Source organism: Crotalus tigris, unplaced genomic scaffold (assembly GCF_016545835.1).
Source record: "Crotalus tigris isolate CLP2741 ecotype Arizona unplaced genomic scaffold, ASM1654583v1 scf7180000019648.599848, whole genome shotgun sequence".
Classification (NCBI taxonomy): Eukaryota; Metazoa; Chordata; class Lepidosauria; order Squamata; family Viperidae; genus Crotalus; species Crotalus tigris.
Window position 1 is genome coordinate 294,417 of NW_024097640.1, and position 22,525 is coordinate 316,941.

Genomic DNA, 22,525 nt, shown 5'->3' on the forward strand with positions numbered 1-22,525 from the left:
GTGTCACGTGGAAGCTGCGCCCACCCTATTGCGACAATGGCAAAACTGGCCCGATACGTTGCGCGACGTCATGTGACGTTGCGAGTTTGACATGCCTGATATAATGAAACCTGGATACCTGGAAATGGTGCCTGGAAGCAATTTTACTTGAATCATTTATTGTTTGACTTCATTCAGTAAAGTGTTCCAAATATTTTACATCATAACTATGTATAGTGAAAATAATTCTGGTTTAATTTGTGTACCTGTTGCAATTTTTGCCAGTTTCTTTTACAATCATATCAGAAATTTAGAAATAGATGACCTTTAAACCTTTGCAAACCACTTCAAAGTAATTTGCTCCTGGGTTTCTCATTATTAAATGGCAGAGTTGAAAACAATGATCTGTACGTAACTGTTCTTTTCAAAATCCTGTTTGTTCCACTTCATCAGCTTCCTGAAAAGGCTTCATATTTTCAGCAAGAATTTTCAAATAATCACTGGTCTATGTACTAAGCACATCCTCGGTATCCTACTGTACTGTTTGGCATTTCTTGATTAGTTTACCCAACAAATTACCACTTAACATTTTGATGAAAGCAGAAATCACACCAGATCTTTCTGTATTTTAAATGATTTGCAGTTCACAACATGGGTCAACAAGGATTATTTAGGACAAAATTATTTGGTTTATTTAGATAATTAGTTTCTTTTGGGGATTATCGGCTGAGAACATCTATCCAACCAGTTTTAGTAACAAGTTATTTTCCAGATGTCCTGAGTAAAATAATAATGATTTGAGATACACCCCCCCCCATAAGGATTTGAAGGGTAGGAGGAGCATTCTGACCTTTTTTAAAAATCACAGTTCACTATTTAGCTGGACAGAGCAGCTTTACTTGGGTGCCTTCTCCTTTTCCCTGCTAGAGGAGCCTGCAACTGAAGGTGAATGTGTGCAGCATCGGGGAAGTAATATTGGTCAATTGGTTGTGCAGAAAGAAACTAGAGATACGAGCTGTCTAAAGATGGATTTGTGCATTGGAATGAATGTGTGCATTAGAAATTCTCTCTCAAGAGTAAACACAGTTAATATCTTTTATTATATGTGTTTTAAGCAAATAGACTAGAGCTATTGCTCTGTTATGATGTTCGTGAACAGCTGATTTTATATTTATTGATTATAACAATAGAGAATCCTATAGCCCTTGCAGAATATAGATCCCTGCTCCAAGAAACTTCTAATTTCAAATGTAGTTCATAGGAAAAAGTAAAACTAAACTCCTGGATCTAGAAGATTGTAATAACTATTGCTAAATGACAAATGCTCCTTCCTGATCAAAATGACTGAAAGAATCATGGCATTCTAACTATATGTATTCTTGGAAGATATTGATTATTTAGATTCACTGCAGATTGGATTCTGGTCTGCTTATATGAAATATTGTCTTTAGTTAATCTACTGGATTTAAAACATATAGACAACTTTGTTTCTATTACTCGATCTTTCACCAGCTTTTGATTCCATTAATCACAGTATCTTCTTGTGTTACCCTGTGAACTGAGAGTTAGAAGTAGTCTCACATTGAGCCATAATCACAGTACTGATATTTATCTTTGTAGCTCTAGTCTAAACCATTCAGGATTACCTCAAACTGTGTCTCCAATGACATCAGCCACGGAGGCATTTACTATCCTGGGGAAGAGTCCCACTTAGTGGGGGACCTGGAGATGGGCCTTCTGCTTTGAGATGACGTTCCTGATACAGTGTACAACCCTCAATTTTGTTCTCTCTCTCTTTCTCTCTTTTTACAAAATAATCCTATTTTACTGTTTTTTTCTGTAGTCATTAATTCTCCTGATACTACTCTTGGAATGGATAGACTGCATCCTGCTTTTATTGTGTTCACCATTTTCTACCTCTTCTTATTGTATTTTAGAACTGCTCTACAGGTTTTAAACCACTTTGGGACTTTCTAGAATGGTGTAAATTATTTCTAATAAAGGGATATGAATAATAAATTTACTTTTATGATTTCTTCTTTTTTTCCTTATTACTTTTGTCTGTCTCTTGTGGGCACCGGACTTCTTTAAGGCAATTCACTTCATTGTTGCACTGACGTATTTCCATTGACCTTAAAAGCAGGAAAAAAAACCCCTTTCTGTTTTTCTTTTGATAAATATTTTTCTTCCACTATTTCTTATTATTCCACTCCCAGTTGCTTCCATCTGTATCCTGTCATTTTTTTCCATATGACACTTTTTCTTCCCATGTCAAGTTGTTATAACAATTCTTATTTAACTAAGCCCATTCTTCAAGAATTTTCAGACGCTGAATCAAAGGCATATGCTATTTTAGTGGAATTACGTTATAATCAGAAACTATCAGTTGTAAGAACTCAAGTCTTATTTGGCAATTGCTGAACATTTCTTCTCAGTTTTTTAAAAACAATTTTTCTTCAAACTCTTGGGGAAAATGATTTTTCAAGGAATTTTTTTTTAATTGATAGTTTTTTAAATTTTACAAGACAAATCCCCTCCCCAAACCCACCCTCCCATACCCTCCCCCAGCTCCCCAAACCTCCCTAACCCTCCCCTAGCCCTCCCAGAGTTGATTACAGGCTTGTCCAAAATGTTTTTAAAAAAAAGAAAATAAAAACTTAAAACACATATAAGTCCTAAACAAATCTAAATACCTTAAATTAAATAGATTATCTTCTCTAAAAAAAATAGTAATTGGAATCATTAAACACATTATAATATACTCTAAACATCTTCTAATCATACTTATAATATTATCCATCATTCTATATAAACTCCTTCCAGAACACAATTTTAAACACTACTTTCTTTGAACATCTATACCTACAATATAAAATCTAATATGAATCATAAACAAATCTGAATACATTTAGTTAAGCAAGTTATACTCCCTCCAAAACACAAATTTAAACATTACTTAAAACTTAAAACATTAGAATAAACAAGTTATACTCCCTCCAAAACACAAATTTAAACATTACTTAAAACTTAAAACATTAGAATCCCCTTATACGCATTTAATCAAATTCCATCTTAAAAATAGTAATAATAATAATTAAAAAAAACCCAAACACTAAACACATTGTAGTATACTCCAAACCTTTTGATATCATACTGATATTATTTTAATATCATACTGATATTATTTTAAAAGGAATTTTTGAAATGATGAAATACTAATAAATCAGGTCTGAAGTGCTTATGTTTACCCTTGAATATTTCTAGATTCATTTTGGAAACTCCAGATGAATTTTTGATGTCTTTCCAGTTACATAATGAATTATCCAGATATTTATGAAGTATCCGTATTAGCATATGTCCCTTTATTTTTCCCCGTTTGATGTATTTTTCTATGTTCCTAGTCCAACAATGAATATCCACGATATATTTTCCAATATATCTTGGCCTGAGATATTAATCTACAAAATTCTCTTCCCACTCTATGCTTTTCACACTGAAACAGAATATACATTTGCATAGCCAGCTGTTCTGTAACGTTCTGTGAGCATGTCGTACAGTATGTATTTTCAGTATGTATGCAAAGATAGAAAATTGACTCTTGTGTACATGACTGTGTTTTGTGTACACATTCTCTCCAGCCCTCACTGTCAGTCATTTTTACGTAGTTTAGTATTGGCCATTGCATTTATGACTGGGATTTTTTTTATATTACAACAGTAATTCCTAGCCAGGCACCTCATATAATATATAGTTCATTCAGAATCCACTTTAGTCTTAGACAGCCATCCAGCTTTTGGGGAATTGGAATGTTAATTTGACATCTCCCCTTAATTGCCATCAGTGCAAAATATCAAACAAATCAAATGTATATGTATATTTCATATATTTGATACTCTGTTTGATCATTTGCACTAGTGTAATTAAAGGGAGCATTAAGGGGAGGTGATATATTAACATTGGAATCCACCAGAAACTAATGTATTTTTTTTGTCCGTGTGTGTGTGTGTGTGTGTGTGTGTGTGTGTGTGTGTGTGTGTGTGAAACTGGGGAAGCCAGGAAATCTTCAGGAATGAAGAAAAGTTAAGCACTGTGCCAAAGTATGCCTTGTACTTCCTCAGAAACTTTAGGCCAGCAAAAGAGGCTTCCGTTTTTTCTCAGAGCACTTGAGAAGATTTTTTAAATGCATTTGAGAAGCTTTACACTTGCAAAAAGATCCTTCCGTGATTCTCATTGTGCCTGAGAACTTTTCAATTGAACTTGATGGTGGGTTTGTTTTATTTTATTTTTGTTTTGTTTTTGTTTAGCTTACTGTTTCGTTGGAGATGGTGCTGCATGCTACTACTACGGTACTTTTTTGATTTTGATTTCTTTCACTGCTGATATTCCCAATCTGAAGTGGATAAAAATAACGTGGTACTTTCATGTTGTTTTTCTTTTGGATTTAATTAAATTATACAAAGTGACTTAGACTGCACATTGCTGGAGTGGTGGTTAATTAATTATTTCATTGTTAATATAGCCTGCTTTTCTGCAAAGATATGTTCAAGGTAGGTAGCAGTACATAAATAAATAAATACGAATTAATGGGGTTGCACAAATCCTTCGGTAAGCACTTGGTTCACAAATGATATCCCCCTGTGGATCTGTACCACAAAGCAGCCACAGGTGCTTCAAAGCTTGAGGGAGCTGCTTTAAGGATCCCTTGAAGTTTTTTAGTTGTGCTTGCTTTCCACTGAGGTATTTAATGATGTAAAGTAGCTCACTGGAGGATCTGTAGAATTAAATCACAATTGAAAAGCAAAGATTTGAGGGGGGGCTTTTAACTGTATTAAAGTTTAAGAATGGAAGTGATATTATTTAAGTGTGATGATGATGATGGTGATGGTAATGATGATGATGACAGGAATTGTCTTGTGTTTGGGTACTGAATCAACTTGAATCATAGTATTTGGGTTCCCTTGTCTCTTTATCAGCTAAAGGTCAACTCTATCTCGATGCACTGTACATTTTCCTTTTTCTTACTCATACATATAGATATACAAACAACTTCATTTGGAAAATCCAACAATCCATGAAAATCACACTTGCTGTTACATAGAATTGTACTGCATATCACTGCACAAGTATGAGAGTGTGGTGTGGTGCATTCTGTTGCTTCTAATACTATAAAACAAGCCAGGTGATTCAGAGGGTTTTAATTCTTTATTTGTGTGCTTTCAGAAAGGTTTCTATTTTTCACTAGTTTTAATAATATTTGTACGTATGGAATATGTAAGATGAGATGTCACCTTCTCTGTGTTATGTTCTTTAGACATAAAAACTTCTCTTCTGACCCTATAATTGGTACATCATCTTCTTTCATTATATTCAAAATGAAAAAAAAAATTGGTAGAAAAATGTTTTATTAATTTATTTTTCCTTTGCTATTTCTAGAGAATGAAGGGTATTTATACTACATGGACTTTGCAAGATCTGGCTTTGTGCGTAATAGCTGTAGTATTCTGTTCCACACAGGGTACGTCCAACTTGAGAAGTATAATTCATTTTTAAGATTAGAAAAATGTTAATGAATAGAAGTTACTACCACAATCATACTATATTATTTCCTACAGTTTTCTTTCTTTCTTTCTTTCTTTCTTTCTTTCTTTCTTTCTTTCTTTCTTTCTTTCTTTCTTTCTTTCTTTCTTTCTTTCTCTCTCTCTCTCTCTCTCTCTCTCTCTCTCTCTTTCTTTCTTTCTTTCTTTCTTTCTTTCTTTCTTTCTTTTATTTTTGATTGTTGTTTTGCTGAAGTATCCAGTAATTGTTCAGTTTCTTTATTAACTTAGGAATTAGATTTTAAGACAAGTTGATAATTAGGGGAGTTTATCTTTTCTTCAATCTATGCAGTGTATCCTAAGTTACTGACTGCTACACAATCCTCAAATATTTAGAGAGACTCCCCTGCTTAACCATTCTCAAGGTGTTATTTTCTTCAAATAATTTATTCCTTTTCTCTTCAAATGTATCCTACCTGGTTATGGCTAAATACTTCAATTTTTTGTTTCATCAGTCCAACGCATCTGGTCCCAAAACATTTCAGAACTATCAGGTTTTCTTTTGCATGTTTTATGATGAGGTCAGAGAAAAGATTTCCTGTTGATAATTCTTTCACACCATTATTGCTGTACAAGCAATGCCATTTCTCAATTCAAAAACATTTGAAATGGCTAGTTGGCAGAATTTAGAATTTAACCTTTCTGTGCTTTATAAGATGCTCTATAAGCATATTCAGATGCTAAGAAATGTTCAAAGAAAGCCATGAGTGTTAAAAGTAGATGGCAGCCTAATACTGACATTGTGAGAGCATAGATTCGAAATTTGATATGTCACTATTCAGACACCAAGAACTTGCATCGTTTCCATGATATTTTATTATAGTTTATTGTTTATAGCATGAATAGTCTGAAACTTTCAACCTGCAGATGAAAGGAATGTTGATGATGGCCCTGTGACGTATAGTAGAGTAATGAAATAAAATGATAGGTTATTTACAAGAGAATATACACAATAAAGAGGTTAAAAAAGTGTTTTGGCTCAGCTGTTGATCTTGTGATTGCATCTTAAAAATGGAGAATTTCTAGGATACTTCATCTAACCAGACTATTCTGGGATTTCTTAGGATAAAGTTGTGTCTAAACTGATTGAAGTGTCAGAATATTTTTGAATTTAAATACCTGCAATGTGAATTGGCCACAGATATACTAATAAGCATTGGGCAATATATTTATACAATTTGGTTGGCTTGGGATGGAGCAGTGCATCATTGCTTCTTAATCCTTTTCATTCAAGAATCTTTGATTTAGCTTACTTAATATAGATTACCTTTGCAGAGTACAGCTGTGATAGATTTTCATTTCAGCTATTTAAAGACTAACATTCTCTGATGCTTAGAGAAGCCTAAAAGCAGCCTGATCCAAAAGACGTCTTATAATCATTCTGCTTGTACTAGACATTAGGGAGATTCTCCATTTTAAGATGTGTTCAGAGAATCAACAATTGTCTTTACCAGCTAAAGTAGAACTCTTCATTCTGTTTATTCTCTTGCACACTATTAATCATTCCATTATCTTATTGCCACTACAAGTGACATGGCCATTATCTGCATTCCCAGTACGTTTATAAATTGAAAACATTCAGAATGATCTTGTTATAAACAATGAACTAAAAAGCAACAACCCATGAATGTTTGAAAGGGAACATTCCAGGTTTTAGAATTATATTATTACAGGTTAAAATAAGACTACAGACATGGCATAATAGGTTTAAACTATAGGGAGACATATTTGATTGAAACATAAAAATACCTTTATAACAATAAGAGCAATTTGATAAGTAGAACTAGTAACAGAGACGTGGTAGAGTCCCTTTCATTTATATGCTTGTGACAGCATATTTTTGTACTGCTTTATTTTAATTACTGAACAGGAAGTTGGACTTGATGACCTCTATTGCCCCTTTCTGTCCAATGAATCTATGATTCTACATTTCTTCCATAGCTTGGATTTGATGAAAAAATATTAGTGCTGAGGAAATTAATCCAAAAGTCTAATAAAGATGAGCAAGGAACATTATAAGTGTAGCAGGAAATTTTACTTAGCACTAAGAATCAGACCAAAATATCTTATACTAGGTTTTGAATATATTCCATAGCCTATAAATTGAGAAGCTATTTCTCCTTTACCTTAACTCTATATGATTGTAGAAATAGGCTATAAATATAAATTGTAGCCTACAAACAGAGACAATAGCTTCTCTATTTATAAACTATGGAATATATTCAAAACCTAGTAGAAGACATTTATGGAATAGCTTTCATTATATTGAATTGGGGACATCATGTATTTTAAGTGTTACACAACTAACATTCTTACACATGCATAGACCACTCAGAATCTTTTCCAGCATATTTTGTCTATCATTTGTAATTTTGGAAAGGCCTATATATACATTATTACTATTACTGACTTTGTTCTTTCCTGAGAAAAGATAATAAAGATGTTCATTATCTGAGAACAGATAATGAAGAGATAATGAAGATGAAATAAGCTGTTTGCTTATTTGCATAGGCAATTCTTTTAATCTTCCAGACATGTGGAGGAATGGCTAAAATGAGCACAGCAAGTTTGGAATTATAACTTACTAAAATGCCTTTTAGAGAGAAAAAGGATTTTATAAAGAATATTAAAAGATTTTATAAAGAGAAAGATTTTTTATTTAAATTACATTTACAATTAGCAGTTATTGACTGTTTTATGTTTTATCAGGTTCAGTAATGACAAGCAATCAAGATGTGGAATTGGGTGGCAATGTCACTTTGAGATGCACTTTATTACAACATTCTAATATTTACCAAGTTACATGGGCAAAAAAAAAGAATGGAAATGATGAAAACATTGCAACATACAAGAAAGATACAGGTTCAACTGTTTTAAAATACAAAGATCGAATCAATTTTATAGTTTGGAGCCTTCAAGATACTGCAATTAATTTGTCGAATGTGAGCACTGAAGATAATGGCTGCTACCAGTGTGCATTTCTTTTGTTTCCTATAGGGCCTGTCATGGGACAACCTTGTCTTTCTGTTTATGGTAAGTTTGCCCAAATCAAACTAGCTTCAAAAGAAGATTAAGGAAGCCTTGTCTTTAAATGTGGATTACAATAAATCATATGCTGAATTATGCAGCACTATTAAAATAAATCATATGCTGAATTATGCAAGAAAAAAAAATCAATAGTCCTAACAAGATAAATTAGAGCTTAGTGGAATCTTAACAGAAATTACATCACAACTCAGTATGTATTCATTTTATTTTACAGACGTTTGAGAGGTTTTGTTTTGTGAAGATTTTTTTTTTTTGGCCATTGCAACAAAGCATTTGATCTCTATTATAGTATATTTAATTATTACTACCCATATAAGGCAGAGGCAGTTTTTAGTTTCCCCAAAAGGTTTATACCACAATACCTTGCAGTTACCTTAAATTAGAAATATTATTTAGAACAATTTGGCATCAATCAAATATTTTGAGCAACTCCAACAATCTCTGGGAAGTTATCTAGGTCTGATATCAATTGAAATGCAAAGCATCTGGAAAGGGAAAAGAATTTTATTTAGATTAACAGGATAGAATATTGTGGGATACAAATCTGATTTATATTTTGTTGCAGAACAGCATACCCTGGGAAGTAAAGGTACATTGTATGATATTTGAGGATATTACCTAGAAGTGATTATGTGAATTTTCTATCCAGAAGTTCACTTTCTATTTGAAAGCACACATATGATCTAGTTGTTTCCTTATTCAAATTTTATTGCTCACTTGAGCTCCTATACTATAGTATAAGAGTCCTAGTGGTGCAGTGGATATAATGCAGTGTTACAGGCTAACTCTACTCACAGTTTGGAGTTCAATCCTGGAGGGTTGATGCAGCCTTCCATCTTACTGGGGTCAGTAAAATGAAAATCCAGATTGTTGAGGGCAATATGCTGACAATGTAAACTGCCCAGAGAGTGCTATAAAGCACTATGGAATGGTCTATAAGTCTAAGTGCTATTGCTATTGCTATATTATCAAATTTTGCTCTTGTGATTTGTGTCACAGACAATCTCAAAACATCTACAGACCACAACATCTCTGATAATCACTTGCGTGCCAACTGTTTAGCAACTGGTTTTCCAAGACCAAACATTTCATGGTTTCCACCAGAAGGTGAAAAGAAAGAAAAGGATATCACAAACCCAAATGGCACATTATCTGTCATAAGCAACATTTTTGTAAGCATGTCAAAGGTTAAACAAGGGCTGACTTGCCATGTTACTCACAGAGGAAAAACGATAAGCATTGAGGTGCTAGGAAAAGAAATAGGTAAGTTAACAGAACAGAACAGATAGGCCCAATACCAGCACTTTTCTAAAAGCTCATAAAACTGTGTATCTTTACATGGGAGGGTGTTTGGAAATCTTATTACTGCTAATATTTTTTTCCTTATAAAGTAGGATATTTGTAGTTCAGGGTTGGCATGAGAGGTCCTCTCTGAGCTTGCTTGTTTTGTTGCAGACATTTCATTACCCAAACTAGGTAACATCATCAGTGCTAGTAAGGAGTACAGTTTGCTATCAGTTTATATTCTGGTGGCTTGCCCTGTCAGTATTGGTGGGGGTGGTCTTAGAGATTCTTTGGTTGGGCTGTTTCCTTTTGGCTCTTTGGCAGTTTCTTGACTGAGGTATTATTTACTTGATTGTTGGTCTGATGTTAATCTTGGAGTGAATCTATGATGATCTGGGTGCGGACTGCTAGTGGAGAGGTGGTGGATTCACACTGTTCTTTTTTGGCCATAGTGATAATCTCTTTTGCATTGTCTATAGATGTTGTTAATGTCTATGTGTCTATTGATGGTTGATTTGTCACAGTGCCAGGCTCCTAGAAATTCCCTGGCATTTTTGGATTAGTCCTGATCTAGGATTGTCACATTTTCCCAAACTATGGTTAAATCTGTCTATATGTTGTGAAATTAAAGAATTTTCATGAAGAAATTCTTTGATTTCACAATATATAGACAGATTTAACATCTCCCGGGGCTCACCAAATGGAGGTCCCTCATCAATGGCAAGTGCAACACACTTTCTTTGTAGGTTCTAATAGGGTGGACTGAGGAATGTGAGTTTCAGTAATATAGATCCATTCTGTACTGTCAGTGCAGTAACATTCTCTTTTCTTCCATGCAGACCGTACAAAAAAATCTTTTCCTGTGATACCAATTGTATTGGCTTTGATTCTTGTGATCCTGGTTATTGTTGTGGGTATATGCGGCTGGCGACGACAAAGGAAAAAACATAGAGGTAAATTGTTCAGTTTTATTAAACACAATTTCTCAAACATTTTTATCTTTACTACTTTACTTCATATAGTAAATTCTTTTCATATGATTACAGAATATAAAGTTGCTTGGATTATATCAAGCAAAGATATTAGTATGGGATAATTTGCCCCATCCTATTCCCTATATGTGCATTAACTGAATATTTGAGAAAATATTACAATCCATATTACTATATTGGGATACATACTAGCTCCACTCAATTAATTTGTTTGTTCTAATTGGTAAAAGTTTTTAGAGATTTCTAAAAGACATTTCAACACCACTGTCTGAGATCATTTCAAGTGGATATAAGAGACAAATCCTTAGGATTCATCTATGCAAACTTTCTTCAGAAGCACATTGATTGTACATTCTACCATATTTAGGAGAACTTAGATCCTGGAGGAGAGAAAATATTAGAGACTGGCTTTTTGAAAGGGATGCTAATAAAGATGCCGCTGTAGTACAATCATCCATTTTTTAAATTTTTGCATCAGCATTATAAAAGTGTAGAAGCCAGTGCTACACTCAGTGCTTCACTAACGTAATCACTGCTTCACTCAGAAGGACTTTAACATTCCTGCACACTCGTCTCAAAGATTTTGTAAACAATGTCTCTGTCCTTGTGTGGTGGACAATTGGAGGGCTATCCATTGTGTTCTCCACTGTCCCATTTATAATGAGATCAGGGCCCAGTTATTAATGGCAGATGAATTCAAGGGCTCTGACTTTGAAATACTGAACTATCTTCTTGCACATAGGTTTCCAAGTGTCAGCAACCAAATTCCTACTTTTGTTCTCATTTAAACTTAGAAAGAAATGCTTACTCTTACTTGTAGCTTTGGTTTTATTTTGTTGTAACTTTTTTACATCTAATAGTTTTATTACTTTACCTTAAATTTTCACTGTTTTATTGTTAGTTCATGGTATTCCTATTTTATGACTTGTGGTTACTAGAATAACCTTATTTTCTTACTTACATTCTAGTTGGTGGCTTGCGGGCAACAGTATGTTGACCTGCAGTGTACTTTATTACATTAGCATGTTTCAAATAAAGCTGGGCTTTTGCTGTACTTGTAAAGTTCTGGCCAAAATTCAGCAAAACAGGCCATTAGCAGGAATGTTACACATAACCCAGAGGCAGCTAAGGTTGATTATCCTTTATCTGTTGTCTTATTAAAAAGAGTTACAGGAAAATCTTGATTAACAAAACCATGATAGATGGCAGCTACCAATATATATGGGTTGGATGTGATGACAACCACATTATATAGAAGATTACAACTTAGAATGTATGATGAGGAAGTGGTAAAAGTTTTGAACTGATGGAGTCAGAGAAATAAAGAAAAATGAATACAATATAGGTAAAAGAAGAAGAAATCAAAAGATATAGCAGAACTTAAAGAACTTCAAAAAGGTGCTTTGATTTATAAAGCTGAATGCATGCTAGGAAGTGAATGCACATTTTTATTTCTGAATGAAAATGTTAGAATGTTTGGCTAAAATATTAACAGATTTTATATAAATTCTTTTGAATGTGTATAAAAGTAAGAACCCACAGGTCAGTGATAATGGCAGAAAAGATTTTATTGATTTGCAGCTGCAGGTTTTTCAATATCTAGGCATTTATTTTTAGTCAGCTACCTCCTGGAAAGACCAATTTTCCAAACATATGCTGCATGAATGAAAAACTTGGAGCACAATAACTTATACACAAATAGGAAGGGTAATAAGTATCTATCTACAACAATAAAACTTTTCAGTGTAAAGCATGAAGTCTTTTGTGGTATGGCCCAGTCTAGGAGGTAATTCTCTGGCCCAACTTTTATTGATAGATACAGTTCCGTAAGGGAAAAACAAACAATATCTAATTTATTAATTATTTAAATTTATTTAGCCACCCATATCAAATTCATAACTTTGGATGGCTAACAGCAGTTAAAAGTATTATAAAGCAATATATAACAATTGAAATAATGCATACATAATTGGCAGCTGAGATAAACAAAAACAAAGCAACTTGGTTTACAGCAAGTTTCCCTGGTCTGCAGGCCGTGTTTAAGCTGGGTTTAGATAAAGCCTGGATTAAAGTAAAGAAGAACCACCAGATCTGGCTTAACATAAGTTCATAACTCTGCTATAATAGGCTCATATCCACCCTTCACTACTCTCAGCTTGAAGCCTGAGCCGTTCTAGTGCTTTTCTCTGATTCAATATCTTATTCATCATTTTTATCTCACTTTGTATAGTTTTACCTTTGTAGTGTTTTAACTTGTACTTTTTTATCTAACAAAGGTACAAGAGTTTCATGGATTGCAAAGGCATAAACACATTTTTTTAAATTTTTTTTATCATATACTGTATGTGTGTCCTCATATTGGAAAGTTCTCATACTGGCAGAATAGTTAATTTTCAATTTAGCATACCATTGTTCATTTCTATGTTCTTTGACCATAAATAGATGATGATGATGATGATGACAACAATGATGGTAACTATTTAGAGAATTTATGAAAAAAATCACAAATAACAAGAGGTTCTGAACATGAGCGTTTACAGTACAGAAAGCTACTAAAATATGTTCAGAACACCAACTTTTCTTAATTGATAAAATTAATAGGATGATTGGGGAGCTAGGGGCAGTTTGGAAATGTCTGGCTTTTTTTGGAGAGTGATCTTGAAATTCCAAAGGTCATATTTACACAAATGAATGCTTTGACGGGAAATGTTGGGGTGTGTTTTCCTGCACATTTTCTATCTTGAAGCCAAATGTCATTAGAAGAGATAATGCCAACTTCCTTTCATAAACAAAGCAGTCTGTTACGAATTTTGAATGTATGATATTTAAGATATATTTTCACATGCTCCCTTGTCCCTTCTCTAAGATGCATTAGAAAAAGGGTTTTACTGCATGGTAATTTCAACTGCCCTGAAAATCAGCTTGCTGTAATTTGTGGACCAAGAAACAAGTCACACATAATTTAAAGTTATCTTTTTTCCTCACTTCAACAAGGAGGTTTGCTTGTTTTTGTAACAGCTTTTGGCTTGTACCTGACAAAAGACCAATGTAGAAAAATGAAAAGAAAGCTAATAAAATCCATTTTCTGAATGTATAGAACAGGGGTCCTCAACCTTGGCAACTTTAAGACTTGTGGACTTCAACTCCCAGAATTCCTCAGCCAGCAAAGTCTTAAAGTTGCCAAAGTTGAGATCCCCTGGTATAGAAGGAAGAGGAGATGCTGAGGATTAAATAGCCAGCTAGAGCCATTCATACAAAAGGGAAGAGAAAAAAAGCTACTGCTCTAGAAAAAATATGCTGTTTTAAAGAACTAGCAATTCTTTGTGCAAGTCCCTTCTCTTTCTGCTCAATCTGCACTAACCTTTTCTTATACTTCCTGTAGCGTTTTGGGAAGAATATTCAAAGGTTACAACTCAGTTGCAAAAGTTGTCCTTTCTACTCTCAAAAATTTTGCTTTAATGGAAAATGGAAAGGGATCTTTTCCAAAACAGTAGCATTATGTAACAAGCAGGATGTATTTCTCCAGTAAGAAATCTGACCTTGCCCCTTTCTTTTATGTTACTGATGTTTACCCAGTAGCTATTGAAAGTAAAATCTCTCTCCAGTCAAATTTATCCTGTGGCAATTTCCTGGATACGTTCATATAATTGTCTTTCCAGTTTAGCCTACAGCCCTGCAATTCCCTGTAGATTTTATTAATTAATTAATTTAATATTAATTGGATCCAAACCTGCTTATTAATCAGGCCCAAACCTGATTCAAACCTGTTTATTTCCCCAGCCCAAAGTCATCCAGCAAGTGGGAATGAACTCGAGAGACGGGGTAAAGAGATGCTGCCTAGGGAACAGTCGGTTAAAAGCAGGGATCTTCAAACTTGGCCCTCAGCATGCTGGCTGAGGAATTCTGGAATTTGAAGTCCACAAGTCATAAAAGGGCCAAGTTTGAAGAGCCCTGGTTAAGAGAGAACAGAGTTCTGAGCTCAAAGGAGGAGAGAATGTGGAGCAAGAGGCTTAGGCTCTCCAGGTTATTGGATTATAAAGGTGATGGCTGGAGAATTTCACTTTCAGACTTGCAAGATGCTGTTACTGTAGTTTTACAATAAAGTAGAATTAGCTAATGCAGTTGAGTTTAAATGATAAGATAGACAGCCAGATAGTGCACCAGTTGATATTTGCTACCATTAATACCATCAAATACCATTACCATTATATCTGGGCTAGAAGGGACTTAGTTATTAGTAAAATATAGATTACATTTTCCTTTGAGTAGATTAGGGCTTTGGAGAAAAAACAAATACATTTGAAGAAAGAAGTGCTCCAAGAAATAAGCATTTAAGAATATTTTTCTTGGATATCTATATGATTTCTTCTGGACCCTGATATAGGTGGCACAAAGGATACACCTGTTTGATCATAATATCACAATTCTATGAAAGCATAGTTTTGCTTAGAATTTTAACCTGAGAACATTTAACATTGTATTTTGCCCTCTAAGTACTCTACTCACAAAATCCTGGCGGATAAAGGTATATAGCGGCTAGTCCAGGGCACAAAACAGAACAGATATACATGAAAACATTTTTCTGCCTTCAACTTAAAAAAAAACACTCTGATTTGCCAATATATTGGTATGATTAATTGCTAATGGTAATATAAGGGATGGTGGTCTGAGCAAACATGGAGCTAAGTGGAAGTATATGTAAGACAGAGTCAAATTGTACTCAGACCATGGTAGAGGCAGCAAAAAGGGATGAAAATGATGATAGTCACTGGGCTCTAAGAAGGGAAAGATGGTGTAGTACAGTCGGAGTTGCAAGATTATGCTATTATAGCCCATATTAATAAAAGTAGTTTTAATCTTCTTTGGAATTGATTCTTGGTCTGGTCTACCTAATGAGACTGACAGTCTGACTGGTAGATTGAAAATTTGCCCCCCGGAGAGAGACAAGTAATGAATGGTACTGCCCATTCATTTGGTGGGGAAATGAGAGGAAGACACCTGTCATATTATAAAACACTAGCAGCAGAAGTGCACAAGGAAGGTTAGAGGTTCTGTGAAAATTTGAGGGTAAGGCTATTAGGAAGTTGTATAAGTGGGGTAGAAAGTGAGTATTGTGGGTAACTGCATGCATGATTGTGGTGAGGATTGCTAGGTGGATGTTTGGATAATGATTATGATTGAGAGGGGGTAGATGATTGACTATAAATTGGACTTAGTGGTCCTACAAAACTGCCCTTCATATTATGGCCAGAACCAGGAAAAACAAATAGTACAAAATGCTAGGATCATTGATGAGGGAGGGCAGAATTGAAATAATAATGAACAAAGAAATTTATTACAGAAAGCACTGGATAGATGATTATAGGACAGTGGTGGCGAACCTATGGCATGCGTGCCAGAGGCGGCACTCAGAGCCCTCTCTGTTGGCACGCGCACCACCACCACCAGCAGCGGGTCCATCAGGCTGCCACTGCTGCCCAGAGAAGAAGCCCTGCCCAGCACAAAGGAGGTGAAGCGGCCAACTAGCAAGCTCGAGTAGAGGTGGTAGAGCAGAGGTCACCAACCATTGTTGATTGGTGGACTAGAAGAAAAGGGAGGGGGAAGCATTTTACATATGTGCATATGTGCATGGGGCCACAAGCAAGCACCTGCTGCAAATGGGGCAAGGCTAGTGCCTGCTCACTAGCCCTGCCCTGTTCTTACATGGTGCAGTGCCTTAATCTGCACCCCAAGGCTCAGCGGTGGCCATTTTTGCACCTTGCAGCACGGTGGCCCATTCTTGTGCCCCCAGTTTTTGTGTGCCAGAGACGACACTCAGAGATGCCTCCCTGCCCCTCCCCTGAGGTCACCACAATGCTGATACATCCCTGGCACTTTGCAATAAATAAGTGGGTTTTGGGTTGTGGTTTGGGCACTCGGTCTCTAAAAGGTTCGCCATCACTGTTATAGGAGAAGGAAGACCCACACATGGGGCAGATCTGTTTTTTTTAACCAGTTGTTCCAATCATGGGCTAAGATAGCTGAAAAATTCTGTACCTTGGAGTTATGCTGTGCTGATGTTGTGCTGATTACCTTAGAAGACTATTCAGAAACTGATCCAAAATGAAACTGCCCATTTATTGGCTGTTGCTTGGTACCAAGACAACTCAACTGCTGCCTTTTATATTATTTGCTTCTGGGTGCAATTCAAAGTATTGATTTTAACTTATTAAAGCCCTATGTGCTTGCCACTGAAGTATTTTCAGGCTGCCTTCTCCCATCAGAATTGAGCCACCAATCTGAATGTCTTGGGAGGAACTTCTAGTGATTTCTCATTTTTGTTAAGTAGGTGGGCTGAGGATCATAGTTACTATTTTTCAATGGCTGTATTTTTGCTCTGGCATTGCCTCCAGGAATTCAGACTTTTTCTGGAGATATTGAATATAGCATATACCAGTGATGGCAAACCTTTTAGAGACTGAGTGCCCAAAAACTGGCCCTGCTGCAGCTCCACCCCCTGCCCCGCCCCCAGCCTGCCTACCCGCAGGGCCACTCACCACCTCCAGGGCCCGCCACAGATCACCCAGGCAGCTCAGCAGCACCATGATGGCCACGCCCTCTGCCCGCACCCCACAGCATCAACTGTGCGATGGGGCGTGAGGCCAGAGTCTTGTCTATGCTGCCTGGCTGCCATGTCTTTGGCTGCTCTGTTCTGCGTGGGCCACGGTCGGGGGTGACTCTCCTCCAGGGAGGCTGCTGGTGAGGAGGGGGTCACGGGGGGAGGCAAGGCTGGGGCAACAGCATGTGTGCCCACAGAAAGGGCTCTGAGTGCCGCCTCTGGCACCCGTGCCATAGGTTCGCCACCACTGGCATATACTATTTCAGAGAGCTTGTGGGAATTGAAATAATGCTCAGGTGATTGCATCATAATAGTGTGCAATATTGTATTATTGTTCTTTGTCTCTTATGCCTTCGTGATGGTTACATACCATGGAACATGCTGCTCCCTAGAGAGACTCTTGGCCCTTTCTTTTCCAGCATTCTGGAAGACACTGAAAATATCATTTTTAGTTAACTTTTGGTTCCTTGCAATTAAAAATAAACAACATTATTAATGTTTTAGTATTTTAATGATGCTCTAGGGCAGGGGTAGTCAACCTTGGCTCTTTTATGACTCGTGGACTTCAACTCCCAGAATTCCTGAGCCAGCTAAGCTGGTTCAGGAATTCTGGGAGTTGAAGTCCACGAGTCATAAAAGAGCCAAGGTTGACTACCCCTGCTCTAGGGAATCATATTTCTTTTGCTTTTGTTTTATTGATGAGTTTATTTACACTGCTGATTGGGGTAGTATAGAAATATTATGAAAAATAAAGACACTGAGAAAAAATCATTAGCCACAAGGAATTTAACTGAAGGATCAAGAGACAAAAGCTTGCAAAAATAGATGAAAAAGATTTAGAAAAGTGAGAAAGCTCCACTTACTTTAAACAAGAAGAAAGAAACAAAACAAAACTGAAATATATAAACTATGTTTTTCTCTTCTAGGATTCTAAGATATTCAACCAGCACCAGTTTTTTCTATGGAATTGAAAAACAATCAACGATGCATATTATGAAGTCAGCAACAGTTTAAATGAATATGTGGTCCAAGTTCTGCTTTTCTACTTGCCTTGAAAAGATGCTTACATTTCTCTATTGACATAGTTGAGCCTTTCACGCTGCAGTGAAATGGATTGGCTGTTATAGCTACCAAATCACCCAGTTAAAAGGAAGATTTCAATAGTGACCAATTTTTTTTTTTAGTTTTCAGTGGTATATTGTGATCACTCCTATTTCCTAGAGGTGTGGATGAAGGGCTAGATCATCAACTCTGGACCAATGATCAGATTCATCCTTGGCAGCCACAGGAAAGTTCACTTCCTCTCTGCCCTTTTCCCCCTGTCCAGTGCAAAACCAAATATAAATTTACTACAGTTTAATGGAGAACTGCACAATTTTTAATAAAAACGTGTTCTATATTTCTATCATGGCAGTTCTATTATGGGTAGTAAAGCTTTTAATTTTTTGTCACAATGGATGTTCCCAACCTATATTGGAAGCCCATCAATAATATTCCTTGGAAGAAAAGAATCCTTTGAAATACAACCCAAACTAAGTTCAGAAAAGGAGCAAAGGTTTAATTTCCTCTGTCCAGATGCAGTTCTCGTTTATTCCTGAGTAAGGAAAACAATACATTTAACCTAACGCACAGTTTAATAATATGTGTAACTATAGAACCTCTGCACTTAATTTTATTTGAAGTTTTTTGTAAAAAATTCTGCATATGTGCATTATTTATAAACAAATGCCCTACTGGTATTTCTCACATTATTTTTCTAAAGTATTTGTAGAATACTTCTTTATACATACAGTATATCCATATAATATTTGTATAAAATATCATGCAGTATACGTACCTGTTAGTAACATGGATGTGCATAGTTCTGTGCTAAATATACAATAACCAATCATGCTGCTACTATAATAGGCAGGAGACAACTGAATAGAGAAGTTCTCATCCATCAGACATATTCCCCGTTGTAAGTAAATATTCCCCCTTTTAAGTAGAGAATTCCAGATATATTCTGAGGTTGACTTTCAGTGTTCTGTGTAATATAACTTATAGGGCTGTTCTGAAATGAGGAAAGAAACATACTTCACAGTATAAAAAACAGTTCTCATTTAGTGATCACAACTTAGACCAGCAACTTGTTCACTGCCTTGAGCTATCTACAAAGGTGGGATAAAAACAAAATAACTAAGTAAATAGGTGTGAATGGTCACTAAATGAGACATTTGCTAATGAGGATTACCTAAATATTTGCTTATATAATTCAAAGTGCTGACTTTCGTTTATTTAATAAAAAATCATTTGTATGCAGTTCCAAAAATTCCTGGATGAACTTGAGAGAGTGCTTTCTCGATTATTATGTTTACAATATTAGGCTATGTCATGACTTATTAAATATTGGTTTGTTGAATAACCTATAATTGATAGGTTGACCTAGTGCACTTAGCCAGGCAAACTCATTATGGCTTTTCATTAGCTTTGGACATCGACTTACTGACTTTTCCTTACCATAGAAGTCTATGCCCTCCAAAAAATAAAAAGCCAAACCCACAGAAACCAAAAATCTAATAGTCTTGTTTCTGAAAACTTGCAGGCAATGATATTTGGCTTAGATAGCGCTTTGCTGTAAGTTGATGTCGTAAATATAGTGCATCTAGGTTCATCTGCTTGCTTTGAATGTGTTTTTACCATTTAAAATCATGTTTAGCTTCATATATTATTGTTACTATGTTGTATTTTATTTTATGTAGCTCTATATGTTACTGCTGCTAATAGTACTGAGTTTATTATCCAAAATATCAGTTCCTCTTGCATGTAATAGAAGCAATTGCACAAAAACACTCTCACTTTCTTTTCAAAAATGTCATGCTCTATTAAATTTCAGTTTACTGAAAGTGTTTTAAATTGTTGTTGTTCCATTCATTGACCCCAAAAATGCAAGATATTTATGATGTGACTTTGTAAAACCTTTACACTAAGGCTCATCTTCCTAATCTGCTGGACACTGAGTATACAAATAGTTAAAACATTGATAATCTACAGAGAAAATAAATCTTTATAGCAGCAAGTTTATCAAAATAATTTAACAAAATACTTCAATACTGTTATTAGAATGTTCATCCAGAATTAGAAATAAACTATCCTACCATCCTACTATCTTGCATGTCCTACTAAGTAAATGTAGTGTGGTTAAGTTAATGGAATAAATCAATCATTGTTCTTCTAAATCACATCAGTTTGTATAAATGGGTTGAAGTGATAAAGGCAGGAAGTTGTGAATTTTGTAAAAATTATTTCCATTTCCTGGCCTAGATCTGGAGACAAGCTGTCATCAATGTCATTCTGGGTATATCACATTTTTATTTGCAAAAGTGGAACATAAACGCAGAACAAATATTTTTCATTGATGTGTTTTAGAATTCTATCAGTAAAACTGTTCAGAATTTGTATCGTATGTCAGCTGTATTTAAAATCTCTGTTATAAGTTGTATTTTGCTTTATTTCTCTGCTATATGGGCTTGCTACACACCAAATATTCTAGAACATTTTGTATCAGCTTGCTAGCTCCAGGGTTTGAACTCCATGTATGCAGTAGTATTCATCAAGCATGCAAATGAAAGTTCTGCAAAGATTTCATTATGTTAGCTGACATTAAAAAAATCTTCTTTTTTGTAAAAAAAAAAGGGGGAGGAAAAAGGAGGATTTTTAATCCTCTTTTTAAATAAAAAGATGAAATACAAAATAAGTGAAAAAAGCATATAAAGAGCATACATGAGAAATTTTATATTTACAAAAAGAATCCAGAAAAGGTGAAGTTGTTCCTGGCATCTATTTTCCAAAGAAAATATATACAAAAGCTATTTCAAAAGGTCAAGTTCAAAGCAAATATCTTTTGAAAGCAAAATAAAAATAGACAAATTGTTATTCAACTAATACCAGAATAAGCAAGAGTTTTGGAATTAAGTGATAAAAGAGTCCAAGTCTCCAGATGCAACTGCTTGCTGTCCTTCCTCTCTGTGAATGGTAAGTGTTGAGTCCTTGGCGGGAAGCAGACACGAGAAGCAGTTGAAGTTCTCAGTTTCCTTTATTCAGCGTTCAGCTTACAAGTAGATGGCTTCAGCAGCTCCCAAAACCTCCCAGCTTCTTATATAGACGCTTCCCGGGTAAATGTGATACTTTTCCCGCGCCAGCACCCGCGCATGCGCACGGCGCTGGCGACAGCCTGTCTGGTCCCGGGCAGCTTTGCACCTGCCTGGGACTGCCTGCAAACGCCCGAGCCGTTTGCAAGGCTCGGGACATAACACCCCTTTCCCCCGGGCTAAAACTACTACCAACATATAAACATTTATTTTATGCAGTGTTCTGCTTCTCAGTGCTCCTATCGTTACCTGGCTTTTGTTTAGCCATCAATGTTATGTAATCCTCTAAGTATTTAGGAGACTTCTTTGCTCTCTGTGACCTTCTCAGCTCTGGGTTACTAGCATGAGTTCCCTGACTGGAGGGAGATGTGAGCCTGTTCTCCTTATTTTGCCTTGGTGCCTTCCAAGGACTGTGCCCCGATGCCTGGCCTGCTTGCTTGCCCACCGGGCTCGTCAGGCCAGGGCTTCTGTCACTTTGTGACCTGGTTGACCTGCCTAGCTGTAGACCCTCGGGCCCCTTGAAGTGATAGCCACTGCTGGGCGTCTCTGTTGAACCTCCTAGGTCCGTCCAAGACCTGTCAGGAGGCTGACCATTCCCTGAACCCCGTTCTGTGTCCGGGCTTGTGTGGGTTTCTGTACTTTCCCAAAACTCAGTTACTCCCTGATTTGGGCTAGAGGTGTTGTAGTCGGGACTTGGTTCCTCGACCACCTCCCTGTATGTTTGACCCCCTGTAGAATTTGGGGTAAGGGCAGGCCAACCTTGGGGATTGTGTGCCAGCTCTCTTGCGGGGAATGATTTGTTGGGATGCCCCCGGGTATCCTCCGTGACTGGAGTGCTGTGTGATGTGTGTGGAAAGTGAGTATGCCCCCGGGGTGACTCCCTGGCTGGAGTAGGCGTGG

At 36.1% G+C, this 22,525-nt stretch overlaps 1 protein-coding gene across 1 annotated transcript; it reads left to right on the forward strand.

Moving 5' to 3' along the window:
- Positions 1-913: 913 nt before the first annotated feature.
- Positions 914-20,390, forward strand: LOC120317432 (OX-2 membrane glycoprotein-like). The gene is made up of 7 exons (XM_039364076.1): positions 914-924; positions 4,284-4,325; positions 5,413-5,494; positions 8,283-8,606; positions 9,621-9,884; positions 10,745-10,858; positions 18,422-20,390. The coding sequence occupies exons 2-7, from the start codon at positions 4,302-4,304 to the stop codon at positions 18,427-18,429; spliced, it is 816 nt and encodes a 271-aa protein (XP_039220010.1). The 5' UTR covers positions 914-924; positions 4,284-4,301; the 3' UTR covers positions 18,430-20,390.
- Positions 20,391-22,525: the final 2,135 nt, after the last annotated feature.

Excerpts from the sequence above, each read along its gene's own strand:
- LOC120317432 (XM_039364076.1), top strand. The coding sequence starts at position 4,302 with ATGGTGCTGCATGCTACTACTACG. Across the intron at positions 4,326-5,412 it reads TGCTGCATGCTACTACTACG|AGAATGAAGGGTATTTATAC; the intron begins GTACTTTTTTGA and ends TGCTATTTCTAG. Across the intron at positions 8,607-9,620 it reads ACCTTGTCTTTCTGTTTATG|ACAATCTCAAAACATCTACA; the intron begins GTAAGTTTGCCC and ends TTTGTGTCACAG.